At 40.4% G+C, this 14,623-nt stretch overlaps 1 protein-coding gene across 1 annotated transcript; it reads right to left on the minus strand.

Annotated features, from left to right (window-relative positions):
• Positions 1-232: 232 nt before the first annotated feature.
• syt11b (synaptotagmin XIb) lies at positions 233-11,377 on the minus strand. The gene is made up of 4 exons (XM_053493811.1): positions 11,128-11,377; positions 4,257-5,164; positions 2,567-2,687; positions 233-2,319 (listed from the first exon to the last, which is right to left on the minus strand). Exons 1-4 carry the CDS (start codon positions 11,159-11,161, stop codon positions 2,009-2,011), a joined length of 1,374 nt encoding a protein of 457 aa, XP_053349786.1. The 5' UTR covers positions 11,162-11,377; the 3' UTR covers positions 233-2,008.
• Positions 11,378-14,623: the final 3,246 nt, after the last annotated feature.

The raw sequence follows: 14,623 nt of genomic DNA on the forward strand, positions 1-14,623 counted from the left end.
TTTTAGAAGCAATTCTATATGAAGATATATGAGGTAGTTTTCTGAAGATAGATGTATGAATAAATTATGTGCCATAGTGCAGGTACAGTAAACTGCAGTACACTGACCTGTCAGTAAAAAAGGAAAGGAAAAAAGAGCGACTTGCAGTGTTTTAGTAGACCTCTTTAGTGACGGATATATTAACGTAGGGTGGGTTTTAAAGACAAGAGGCAAATTTCATTTTTGTACCACATTTAATTTGCACATTCAGTGTGTTGAAGAACACCAACATACAGGTTAATGTATCATATGTGTTATATTAAATGTCACTGAACATTCAGTAATGTAAATTATCCTTTTTTTTATTTCTAAACAAAACTCCTTCCAATTAATGTTTTTTTTTTTTTTCACTAAATGTATTAGAATTGTTACACCTTCTGGTTTTCTTCTGGTATTTAGATTTTTGTTTCCCTATTTCACTTGTTTAAAAAAAAAATCAAACCCTTTTTTTTTTACTTACTGTTGCACAGTACTGAGGAATCAGCAGAGGAGGTGTTCAATGGGTGTAATGAGAACCCTTAAATCATATATGATCAAACCCCCTTTTCATTTCAGTATTCTTCTAGTTGCTACCGTATATGACCCCATAAAAATGACAACCAAGATAGCCGATGCAAGACATATCTAAAGAGGTGTAAAAAGACTGCAAATATAATTGAAAGTTTTTAAAGGGTGAGCAGAGGAGAGACTGTGTGTTTTATGGTTTGACAGGTGTGTGTGCAGTGTACAACAGTACCAATAAAGCAATGCACACTAGCCTGGCAGGTCAGGGATCAAAAGTCTGAAATATAATGTCCATTAACCGAGCACAATTCACTGTAGGAAGGCAGGAAGTCATCATTTTAGTGTCCTAATTGTTGTTTAGGAAACACACCACACCATATAAAAAAAAAAAAAAAAAAGACAATCGTGCCATTGGCATTAAGTGCATATAGTACAATACCTATTAAATACACATCAGTGCCCCTTTACAGTTTGTACAGTATTTACAGTGACATTAAGAAACAGTACAGAAAGACTAAAATTATAAAAGTGGCTACATGAAGCATGTGTGACGCATCGTATAGATGTAGTGACATTCAAGTTGACTTTCAGTACATGTGGATTGGCTTCAGTTTTAAATGTAGCCTTGCACTGAAGTGTGTATTAACAGTATTCCAGTCACATGTTTGCTCAATTTAGTCAATAGGTTAAACAGAAGATCGACCAGGACCAGGATCAGGATCAACCAGTGTGTGCATATAGGGGGTCAACTTCAACCGAATCATCATCATCATGATCATCATCACTAACATGCTAAGTAGAAGGGCAGCATGATTTTTTTTTTTAAACCTGATATTCATAGTAAGTAAATTGGCATGTCACTTGAAAGTCATTATACACCCTAAAATGATATGATGCACACCATCATCACTGTCTAGTGTTTGCTTCATTTCTTACATTTTTTACAGTAATTCTTGTGTTATTCAGACATGCGGTACAGTGAACTACAGCAGTGTAGTGAGGTCTGTGAAGGCAGACATGTTACACCTTAATTTAAACATACATACAATCAGTGCTAAGAGTTTACTTGTAACAGTCTCAAAATTGTGGACATAGCAATATTTTGGTCTCTTAAGTTACTATTCATCAGTCAGTGTGTTCGTGTATGTGTATGCACATTTGTCTAAGACTGTGTGTGGTTCACTAAAACGGTGCTGTTTAGAAAGGATTATTTGAGAGCTATCTCTACGTAGTTGTTGCAAAAGTCCACTGTGACGTGCTCTAATTCACTGTCTTGCTGTATTCTTATTTTTTTTTTTAAAGACAGATAAAGTGAGATGTCTCAAGGTCTCCCTCATGTTTATTTGTATATCCTTATTGTGTACTGTATGTGTGTGTGTGTGTGTGTTTGGTTTTGTGTGTGTGTGTATATCTATGTTTACTGCGTATGTTTATTGGTTTATGTCTGTGGAGAACAGGAGAAAGCTCAATACTCGACAAGGCTGTGCCACTTGGAGATTTGCCGGCGTGGGTTTTGGCAGACCTCCTGCCAGTGGGTAGCACCAGAGGTGCAGGGACTGTGTGTCCCCAGCACTAGACGTCCCACGGTCTGGTTCTTTGTAGTGCGGTCAAAGTCCATAACCAGAAATTCGATAGAGATGTCGGGCAGCAAATCTGCAGGTACGTCGTAGATGAAGGACTCGTTGAAAACAGGATTCATCGTGCACTTCTTCACATGAGTCTTCTTCTTGGCAATGCGCTTGCGGTTGTAGAACACGTTCACTTTCACATATGGGTCTGAAATAAGGGGCAAGTTTATTAATGACAGCATGACTAGTATATGACATTAGGTCAAACAATCTTAATAGTCCATTAAGGTTATAATATAAATAAAATCTAGTAATATTTTTACTCTAGTTTCACTAAAACATTTATAACCACATATAACAATGTAATAAAATATGTAGAAAATGGCAAGAAGGTGAGGAAAATATAACCCCAAATCTATGTGTGTGTGTGTGTGTGTGTGTGTATGTCTACTCACTTCCAGCCAGGCCAGTGATGTCCAACTTGGGAAGATGTCTAGCTTTCAGTACTACCACGCTGAGTCTATGAGAAACAGGCTGATACGAAAGAGACACCAGCAGCTCTCCACGGCTCACACACTGCAAAATAAAAAACATACGAAACAACCTTCTTCACTACACTGATACCTTCATTCACTCACTCATCTTCCCTATTTACTTCAGGATACAGTATCACACATCTGTACACCACATGTGCCTAATGTAAAAAACACTGTTTATGAAAATCCTACTTTGTAAATGTCCTGCATACACTGGACCTTTCATACACAGCCTACACTCCTCCTATAGACATTTACTATTCATGCTTACGTGCTAACAAAACTAGCTGTTTATGCACTTCAGCTTGCAATATGAGACAGCTTAAGAGTTTGGTTAAATCAATAACCAATAAAATGAAAACAAAACCACAAGAGAATGAACCCTATGAATATAACAAGGAACGGAAAACATTCTGTATTATGATTTCAGTTATAAAATAGCACAATTTAACCTGAGATGAGAAAATGAAACTCCCAGTCTGAGAATGCCTGCCTTGTTCAAACTAAAGGAGCTGTACTTCTTTGGTATGCTTATGCTCTTAACTATACTATATATAATAACTAAAGGTTTGAGTCCAGTTTATTACTCTAGTGCAAAAAGTGTCAAATTAAAAGCCATTTTTGGTTTGAAACTTTGAAGTGAAGTACATTAGAAATCACTCCATATTAACCTTTAGAAATTGAAACCACCTGTATGTGAACACTTGTATGTCTCTTAAAAAGTTCTAAGATATTTCCCAGAGCGCAAGAATAAACACAAGCGGTTGCTCTTTGTTTCACATTTACACGTGCACTTTATGTTGAATTTTTGCTGTCTTTATGTATAGTCTTTAATTAGGTTTGTTAATTTATGGTGTTAATTTGTTGTCTTGGCGTTTTGTTTTGTTAAATAAATGTAGTTAGCATCACCTTGGTTCAGGAAAAACGATGTTTCGTTTTACTGTGTACTGAAACTGTATATGGTTGAAATGCCAATTGTGACGGTGGGCTGAAGGCCAACTCCTTATATACTATAACAGGCGGCGTGTTCAGCACCAAGGCCAGCGACAAGGCTTTTTGAAAAGGGGCGGGGCACCAAAATCACTCATTAAAGCCTGGCTATAAAAGAAGACCAGAACACCAGATTAGTGTGTGTGATGTTTCGTAAGTAACCTTAGATCACTTTGTTGTTCGCTTCTTTTAGACTCCGAGAGATCCGGGGGGGCTAAGGGAAAGAGTGCACCAGAGGCTTTCTCTCTTGTGACCTAACCTCCAGTCTTGTCCAGCCCATCGGCTCATTTCAACTGCCCACTGCTGCTGCTTCATTTGGAAAATTACTATGGTTTCCCCCTGCTCAGATAAGACCTGCACACCCACATTTTTGCACCTTTAATGCACTAAAAACTGAGAAATTGACTGTGTGTTAATAAAACATGCACCTGTTTGAGCACCACAATGTCATCTCTGTGTAAAGTGCTTTACACAATAAAAGCCTACTTGACCTCAACCTCTTGATTTATTATTAGTTTTAAAAAAATACTCAGATTGTAAGATTGTTCCAGTGCTGTCCAGTGAAAATTATATTCTTGATAAAGTCTGAGGTAATGTTTGCATAATGTACTGCTCTCACCTGCATGCTTCTCTTGCAGATTGGCTGTGTGATTTGGACTTTGCCTGTGCTGAGCTCCACACCCGTCAGTGGCACCAATGCCTCACCGATGACATCGTCGCGAGCAAAATGGTCAAAGCTCAGCACGAGGAAGTGGAGCGTGAGCTCCGACAGCGAGCTGTACGGGACACCATAAAATGTGAACGTCTCGTCGAAGGCGGGCTCAAGCGTCTTGCGCAGGACCCGGGTCTTCACTCTGTGCTTCTTTTCGGGCAATATGGTCATCTTGATGTACGGGTCAGCACTGCCTGCCTGGCTGTCCACAGCACGTAAACCACGCGCCTCAAGTACAGTCACCACCAGCGCCTTCTTCGGGAAATTGTAGTCGATGGTGAGGCTGAGCGTTCCACGATCGGCCTCGTCGGTGAAGGGCGTGGCGCTGTTTGATGCTGTGGTACTTGAGCTTTGGCTGCCGCTGCTTGAGTGGTTCTCCAGGCAACAGTAGTCTGCACGAACAGGAAGCTCCCTCTCTAGTCGTGGAGTTAGGTGAGCGCTTTCATCTAAACCGCCTACTTCAAACTGAGGTGTCCCCGTCGGACTCTTCTCGGCAGCCACGTCCACCAGGACAACAGGACACCCCTTGCCCTCTCTCTCTACGTCGCTGCTGTCGCCGGCGACTCGACGCACGAGCCGCACAATCCTCTTGCTGCTGGTCAGTGCCTCTGGGTAGATGCTCATGCCCTTCAGCATGTGGATGAACTTGTAAGGCGGGTCTGTCAACGGGTCACCACACTCTGTCTGGACACCATGGAGCTTATGGCTCATCCTGTGGTAACGTTTTTGGCAGCATGTCCACACAAAGATTAAGGCAACCACTGCAACCACCAGAACGCCGGCGCCGATGAAGCCCGCCAGTACCGGGGACATATCTGAAAAAGATGTAAATAGGTTTTTTAGCACTATGTTCTTGTCTGTGTTTATCAGAAAAGATGTGCACACCTAGAGAGATGAAACGAAAAAATCAAAAACAGCTACGTATATGTTAAGTGTTCATAATACTTTTATGAGCATATAAATACACCAGGTTAAGAGAACCTTACCGGACAAAATAAGAGAATATTAAAAAATATTTTGATTCAGATTATTGACTTATTTGTGTAAGAGTTAAAAACAACCATCGGCTCAGGGTAGTACAATATGTCCAGCTAATAATTGCCAGCGTTTATTTCCTTCAAGAACGGCAGCTGAGAGGCTTTGACGCAATGTGCATGTGAAAGTGGGACAGAAATAAATCGCACAGACGGTGGGAAACAGAGTGAGTGTGGGAGGATGAGATGATTCAGAGAGACAAAGCAACTAAAACAGACAAAAAAAAATCTAGAGATAAACTGAGTGTTGTTATAAAAAAAACAATACATCTGCGTCACGATGCGGTGCACATCAGACATTACACAATGTCCAAATATGATGTCCAATGAACATGTAATATGATTCAAGCTGTGAGAGGCTGGGTAGGAAGATGGAAGCGAAGATGGAAGTGGAGGAAGGCATTTTGAAAATGGAAAGGTAGGTGTTACGATGGGGGAAGGAAGATGGAGGAGCAGAGGACCGCTGGCTTGTTTACGTTTCTCTCTGGTGTCCTGTGTTTCATGCCAAAGCTTTGCCAATGTGGCACCAGGCTGACTTTATAAACAGTCTCACCGAACAGAAATACAATCATTTAGCTTGGCTATGCACAGTATACTCTGTCAGTCTGTGGGGTATTAATGTGGGGAACGCAGGAGGGTGGAATGCCATTGAGCCTGGCAGAAACACAGCAGGGACTTGCACAGAGCAACGCTTTGGCAAAGGGCACCGAGGCACAGAAATAATAACGAACAGGACAAAAAAACAACAACAGCGGTGAATAAGTCTGGCATTGCTGTCCATAGGGCATGTCTGTGTGATGCATTTTCACAACATTACGAAAGAGATTCCCAAATATTGGCTGGTATACACTAGTGCATTGTTGTGGTGCATGTAGCGCCAAGGGCGAATTGTTTATTGTTGTCATTATTTATTTATTTATTTTTACAAATTCAGTTATATAACTGAATATTTTGAGTTTGTAGTGATATCCACCACTCATATATCTAATCTTTTAGTTATTTGGTGACTAGCACCTCATGCAAACAGTGTTTTTAAGTCAGGACAGCCCTTAACAAGAACAATGAAACGCACAGAGCAAAGAAACCTAGATGAATTATCAGGTGGTGTTTAATGAGTGTGAAATACAGACACTCCCCAGAGGCACTGAGCTTCCCTCTGCGCTGATGGCCTTTGAGCTCAAGGAGCTGCAGTGCTTTGTTACAAAGCTTGCAGAGAGCTAGGCTGGTGTGTGTGTGTGTGTGTGTGTGTGTGTGGGTGGGTTGGTGGGTGTTTAAGTGTGTGCGTGTGTGTGCATGCACACTCCTAATGAGCCCTCTGAGACAAGACGAGACAGACGCTGCAGAAAACAGGTACCTGTTTGTGCTTTTAAACGGCACCCGTGGAAGTACACGCTCGTAATGACATGCAATGTGACTACATGTTACTGGCACAGTGTGGAAATGACATCAGCATACTGAGCAGTGCAGAAGCTGCAAAGGCATGCGTTGCTATATTCAGTGATATAGCTAACAATGGCTAAGAATGAAAAACTTATGGGTTCCAAACGTTACAATGCGGAGCACTTAGGTTCACTAAGACACCAAGAGTGAAGCTTGGGGAGCGGTTAAAAATGCACAGAATAAGACCAACATTGTATGCCCTATTGCACATCTAAACACTGCGATGTCTTGTAGCATGTTAGCTACACTGTGACTGGGAATCCTCAATAGCACCAAGGGCGAATAAAGAACTGTGGCCAACAGCACTGTCTCATCCAGCAAACTTCCCCTTTTTCTTTTTTTGCAATTACTCAAGTCTCATCGTATATGAGTAAAGGATGACTTCAGTAATTTTAAGACGTGTTATCTCTGATGTGAAACCATTCATTGGTGAAGTGTGTATCACACATGCTCACCCCCTTCAGACAGTGGTGTAAAGATTCTAAAGATTAAGCCTAGAAACACTAACGCTACCAGTGAGGGAAAGGTCAAAGAGGAGAAAGTCTGTATAAAAGAGAGTCTCGCACATACACAAAGGCGTGATTAAATTTAACTTCCTGTGTTCCCCTCTCTCTTGCTCCCTTCTCTCTTTGCTAATGGGTCTGTAGACAAAGCCAGACTGCTCCCTGCCATTGGGCGCTGCAGGGATTCCAACACGATGATGTCAGATTTTGGAACGCTGTCAAAGCCAGCTGCTCCAGTCGCCTGGAAACGACCCCAGGGGACAGCGTGTGTGTGAGCGCGCACACACACACACACTGTTGAAGGAAAAAATTGACATACACCAGTGTTCTGAGCCAGCTCTCACAAATCATGCATACAATGGCCTGTTTTGAACTCCTCAGTCCTGAACAATTGTTAGCTATTTTCTCAAGGGCTGAGAATAAAAAGGTTACAGGGACACCCTGGCAAGAGATTCAGGATTAGAAAGGGATATTCTTTTTTTATTTTTAAACTAAATAAACATATACAGAACTGAGACATTCATCAAGCAAGCATCAATTCCAGTGCACAATTTTTCGTTTAGAACCAACGTGTCTCATCAGACAAGGTCCTGTTAACAGTGAAAGAAAAAAAGGACACAATGTTCTTTAACATCATATCAGAACTGAGCAGCACAGAATGTGACCCTGGGTGAGAGCGTGCCACAGCTTACATCCACAAGTCCCTAAAAACGAAGATTCATTAAAACTAATGACGTGTTTTGAAATCCTTTGATGGATATTAATGGCATGTTGGATTTTTGTGTGGATGACAAGTCACAGGAAGACAGATAGAAGACTGCAGTCTGGAGCTAAACACTGAACCATGCTGAAACCGCAGAGGCCTAAATCAACATCACTGAAGCTCATCTGTGCCACCAGATAATTTCTCCCCTAGCAGACACATATTGTGGTCGTTTCTGTCTTTCCTTTTTTTCAATAGACCAATGTTTTTGTAAACAAATGAATCTTATCACAGCTGACATTAGTTGGCTGAGGTGTGTTACTGCTGGCTCTGAAGACAGCATTTGCTGTAAAGAGATAATACAGTCAGGAAGCGAGCGAGCGGTAGGATGATGCAGCAAAAGGCGGAGCAGCTGCTGGTATCTCGAACACTCTTTACAACCTGTAACTGGAGACATGATGTGAGCAGGGACAAATGTCTCTGCATGCTCATGCTCCTGCTCAGCCTCGCTACAGATGCTCCTTGAACTTACATTCTGATTAACCCAATGCAATGTGAAAATACATTAAATACACGTAAAATGATAGCTTAGCTTGTTTAATCTGTTCATTATACATCCAAAACATGCTAGCAACATAGTACAATGTAGATGATTGTTTCGTTTGAGATCGCATGGCCGACTTCACTGCATCACCAGTGCTGTACCTCTGCTAGCCTGGGAAAAGATAAAAATTCAAAGATGTATATCGCTTTTTCATCATCATCATAAAGTGAAAAATCCATGTGTAAAGGTCACACCATAAGGATGCATGTGGATCCCCAAAAGGTCTGACTGGATGATTTCATTAATTCATGCAGTTTTAGTAACGGAATTGTCCTGCTTACGGCCAAAATATGTATCATATACAATTACAAAAATTTAATTAACTAAAGGTACAATGGTTCTCTTAAACCATGCATATGTACCATAAAACTCCAGGTTTTTGTTAGATTTGGAGGATAGTAGAAACCAAAGATCTATTTGTGTTTTTTAGAGTTATTTTACAGGTAACAGGAGTCTACATTTATTATGTATGTCCATATATCCCGGAAGTACATTTAGGAGACTGTTTTGGTTGATATACAGTACTGTACTGTGCTTCTTACATTATGTCCTAGCAGCACTGTCCTCAAATGGCTGGAAATAATTTTTGAGTTCTTCAGCATACTGGAGAGACTCTGTATTAGACAGGCACACAGATCTTTCACAGACCATCCATCTATGTCTGACACACACTGTGTGTTCACACACAGTTTTTCCTCCTCCTCTTCAGTAGCATGACTCAGGAAGACAGATTATTTTACTCCCACGACCAGCACCAGCTGGCACCGCATACAGTTGCCTACGTTACACGTCAGACAGTCCCTCAAATTAGCCCACACAAATAATAGCTGTAGCTACATCATCGGTTTTGTCACTGCATGACTATAGTGAGTCCTTTTTTGGGTACAAATCCGGTCAGGTGAGAAGGGCTGACAAAATAAGCTTTCTTTTTTGGCTGTTGACATTTACTGAAGCTGGTAAATGATAAAAGGTTACCCAACCGGCTTCATTCAGAAAACAATCCAGAGGACAAAAACCAATAAAATGACAATAATCTCCCTTTAAGTGCTCTCCACACTACATACCTCCTATAGCCTGTTTAACTGAAATAGTGAATGCTGCAGACTAACACACAAACTCCGTCCTCTCATTTTGCTGCCCTATCTTGTCACATCTAGGCATTTTGCTTAATCACTTAATGGATGATTAATGACATGATAATATCTCAGCTAAGCTGCCTCAAGTTTCATTCACCAGCCTCATGCAAACATAGCAAGACCAGTGATATCATGCCACATGGAAGATTAGAATGTTAGAAACGAAATGCTAGTCTTATTAATTTCATGACATGTATACCATCGATAATGTAAGTAAATCATAAATAGATTAGTGTCAATAAATATGAACAAGAAAATCTCTCCTAAAATTTGAGGCCTGAATCTGAATGTTTGAGTCATAAAAGGCTTCAGCAGACTGAAACATTTCTGTTGCTAGTCTGGTCACATGTGTAGTAATGGAAAACACAATTCATTTACAACAGTGTGTAAATTAACCAGATTGTTTAGGAATAAACTGGCATCTGGCTCAATAGTTACAAAAACACCCATCATACAAATGTGCTCATTAATAACACAACATATCACTCACACACGTCAATAACACACATCACCCAGAGTGTGTATACTGATTTATCTTCCATACTGCTTATCCTGAGTACAAGGCCTTTGGGCACAAGGCAGGGTACACCATGGACAGGGTACCGATCCAGCCATCACAGGGCGCGCACACACACACACACACACAATAGGCAATTTGGGAACACCTACTGTAGTCTGCTTGCCTTTGTACTAGGGGAAAAAAAGCAGGGGGGAAAACATGCAAACTCCACACACACAGACCCAAGCCAGGAATCAAACCCTCGACCCAGGGGGTGCAGGGCCACAAGGCTAAGCAGTACACCACTAACCACCTTATATATTCTAGTTTATGAACATGTAAATATGTAACACTATATAAAGACCTGTACTTCAGTGGTTAAGATGTCGGACTACTGATTGTAAGGGTGTGAGTTCAAATCCCAGGACAACCAAGCTGCCACTGCTGGGCCTGTGGGCCCTTTAACCCCTTAAATGCTCAGTGAGGATGAATATAAGTCACTCTGGATAAAGGATTCAGTCTGACAAATGCCATAAATGTAAATGCAACACGGTAAGACAGGGTGTGAGGAAAAAGAAGAAAAAAATAATAAATACCCTTGACAATAATGAAAGAGTGACATCACTTATTAGACATGAATTTCTAAATAAAGCTCTTTATTAGCCCATATTCAGAAAAAATATTTACTCCCTTCTCTAACTCACACATAGGCCTAATAAATAACAATAATAATAATAACAATAATAATAATAATAATAATAACAATAATAATAATAAACACCGCAACTGTTGTATTTAACTGAAATACGTCATCGTGGAGGCTATTTAAGTCCTCAGAAGCAGACCTGAGGGTACTCACCGTACGCTGCTCGTATTTCGGTGATCTCGGCCATTTTGAGTTCTTGGGGCGCGTCTTGTGCGGTACAGGGGGGCAAAAACAACACAAGTACCCGACGACAGCAGAGAAGACAGCGAATCGTTTAATTAATTTTCGTGACCTGGATTAACCATGATCGAAAATATCTACGAATTAGAATTCATGCTGCGTTGTGGCTGGGTGAGGGAGAGGGTGAGGCCGGCGGTGTCGGTCGCCCGTGATGCTGCGCAGTGCTGGGAGATGCTGCTGAGCTTTAAGATGCTGCTGCCGCCGCTACTGCGCCTGCGCAGCTCTGTCATATGCCCCGCCCACCTGCGCCGCCGGCGTCACCAGCAAGACCTAACGTGGAAGAAGCACCTACAGCATCCTGCTGAATAACTGCGTCGCTCCGACTCGACCGTCACAATGTCGAATTAACACCCACATCCATTTCCTCTTTTCCTCCAGTAGGAAGCAGGAACTCCTACAGAGATGATTCAGCTATGGTTATAAAACAGGACACAAGCTCCTGTAGATGCTGCTGGTATTGTAGCGTGGTGAATGAAGACACCTTCAAGGGATTATTTTTATTCAATTATGTTTTTAGCTTTGTATTGGGCAGCACGGTGGCGTAGTGGTTAGCATTGTTGCCTTGCACCTCCAGGGTCCGAGTTAATTTCCCACCTTGGGTCTGTGTGCATGGATTAGGCTGACTGGTGTTCCCGAATTGCTCGTACTGTGTGAATGAGTGTGTATGTGTGTGCCCTGCAATGGGTTGGCACCCTACCTCGTGACCCAAGCCTCCAGGTCCCCTGTGACCCTGTACACAGGATAAAGTGGTATAGACTATTAGTCAATGAGTGTTGTACTGCCACACTAAGTTAAAACCCTATTTCTCACACAGCTGCCAAAACACATTTTGAAATGGTCAAACTGATGCCTGTTACTGTTGAGGGAAAGGAACCAGTTTCTATAGCTACTACATTAATTGAAAATGTCAGCATTATTGCCTCGCACCTCAAGGCTTGGGGCTTGATGTATCTATATTTTGTATTAGTTGGCTTGTTCTTCCCATTTGTGGATTTCCTCTAGGTATTACAGTTTCCCGCCACAGTACAAAGACATGTGTTGTAGGCGTATTAGTGTTTCCAATTTGCCTGTAGTTTATGAGTGTGTGTGCCTGTATCCTGCTATGGATTGGCACCCCGTTCAGAGTGTCTGCTGTCTTGTGGCCTGAGCTCTTTGGGATAGGCTCCAGGCCCCTATGACCCTGGAAAGCATATGTGTTATGGAAAATTAATGATCAACTTGAATAAGTTGAAAGGAAGCGTGAAAAGAACTTGGCAACTGGCAAGTATAGTCTGCCTGCTTTAACGGCACAGCTGGTCGCTGGTCATTTTTCAGCAGGGTTCTTAGACACAACACTGCCTCCACTATACATGAATGCATCTACTTGTGGTGCCTTTTTATAATATTTTTTTTATTTCCTCCTATTCCATTTTCAGCATACACTATAAATTGTTTAAGAAATGCCCTAATATCCATCACATCCAGCTTACAAAGAAAATATTATTGTTACACCAGATGTGTGTGTGAGGAACACTAGTTAGCAAGTCAGCCAATACTTACTTCATTTCATAGTTGGCATGGCTCAAATGGCTTAGCTACTAATCAGAAAGTTGAGAGTTAAATCACATACTGCCACAGGTTTCTCTTGAGCCATGCGCTAACAGTATAAGCCTCTCCTCTTCATGGGTACCACTGCATGCACAGCCAACCACTGCTTTCAAGAAAATGACAAAAAGAATACTAGAAAAAGATAGTAGAAGAAGCGCAACACGTACAAACACTAAAAGCGTCCAGAACTTAAACAATAAATTAAAAGTATAGAAATAGGATTAGGATTGAGCCACAGATGTAATTAAACACTGGATGTTGTCCACAGCTGTGCTTTTTAATTTGGTTGGCTTTTTACTTGCAGACTGTCAAGACAAAACAATACAAATACTTTTTTTGGTCGTGGCTTTCTTTCTTTAATTATTTTTTTATATATATAATATACAATAAAAGTACTAAGCGAAACACTGTTTTGGTTTCAATCTGTATCTTTAATGAGATTTACAGTACAGATGAAGGGGAAGGTAAACCTTAAAAGGTCCACTTTTCATACTGTAGCTTCCTGCAATATTATACAAGATTATAGCTATTATATGACCTGTCATACCTCAGTTTTTGTGGTGCATTTAGTGTATGCTTACACTTATGATCTGTAACTATGTGTAAAGTTTATGCAGGTTTATCACTTTAACTACAATGACAGTTTTTGTCTTTGTTGAGAAAACCTGATGTTCTGCCATTTATATAAATAAAAGAAAGGACTTGTCTGTAGATTGGTCAGAACTCGCTCTTTCAATTATATATTTATGTTTCATACATTAAACCCGTCTCAGAAAAATCTCTGTCTGTCTGCATGTCTGTCCAGACAGATTTTGTCAGAGCATCACGCAAAACTGGCTAGACAAAATTTAATCAAACTTTGCCAGTCCTTCGATATTTGCCTCAAGTAAAACATGTGCCATAAATGAAATCAAAATGTTGATTGACAGTGTACTGCACACACGCAAACTGTTGGCACATCTTAATTCGACCGCTAGATTGTAATCCGCAAGTTTTGACTGTGTACTGCACACGGCTCAAACTGTGAATTGATAAATTCTTAAATTGATAAAATTTTATACAGCTTTTGCAGTCCTTGAATATCTGCCTGAAGTTTAACCTGAACCATAAGTAAAATGGCTATATTATGCACTGTTATGTGGTGGGTTTAATAATCTAATTTAAAATAAGCTAAATTAGAAAAACTTATTTAGAAAATATTTTTACTGAGACTACTTAATTTTTCACTGCTGAAACTTTCACAGTGCCAAAGTGGTATGAGTGAAGTTTAAGGAGCTAGAGTCATTTAAATACAAAAAATTTATCTTAATCTGATCTACTTTTTCATTTCTCATCTGTAGTTTACTCTTTGATTACCCGTGATCCGTGATTTACTCTTCGATTACCGAACAGGGAGTGTATTTGGCTGGCGACGAAAGAAGTACAACTTTTGTACTGTACTAACAAGCGTAAACAAGCTGTAAGATACTCAAGCTTACAATTTTTTTTTCCTTGTATTAAGAAGTTAAGCAGAGAGTTCTGCTATACAGAAAGACAGGCAGACATGTACATGGGATTCAACCTGAAATAATATTACTGATTACGTTAAAGCTGATCAGCTTATTTTTACCTTTAACGTTTGAACTATTTATACAAACTCTTTAACCATCAACGACAGGTACTTCTGCTATTTTACTTTTACTATAAAATAACAATATTTTGTGTATACATTGATTTTTTAGACACAACATTTTTTTACTTTAAAGAATTAATTAATTAAAAGAGTAATTCTTTAAAGCTGGTATAAAGTAACACCAAGAACAACAATTTAAGTTAACAATAC

Source organism: Clarias gariepinus, chromosome 4 (genome assembly GCF_024256425.1).
Source record: "Clarias gariepinus isolate MV-2021 ecotype Netherlands chromosome 4, CGAR_prim_01v2, whole genome shotgun sequence".
Lineage (NCBI taxonomy): Eukaryota > Metazoa > Chordata > Actinopteri > Siluriformes > Clariidae > Clarias > Clarias gariepinus.

Coding starts and splice junctions, on each gene's coding strand:
- syt11b (XM_053493811.1), bottom strand. CDS start 11,161: ATGGCCGAGATCACCGAAATACGAGCAGCGTACG. Junction 5,165..11,127: donor CGAAATACGAGCAGCGTACG/GTGAGTACCCTC, acceptor CATCTTTTTCAG/ATATGTCCCCGGTACTGGCG. Junction 2,320..2,566: donor CATCACTGGCCTGGCTGGAA/GTGAGTAGACAT, acceptor CCCTTATTTCAG/ACCCATATGTGAAAGTGAAC.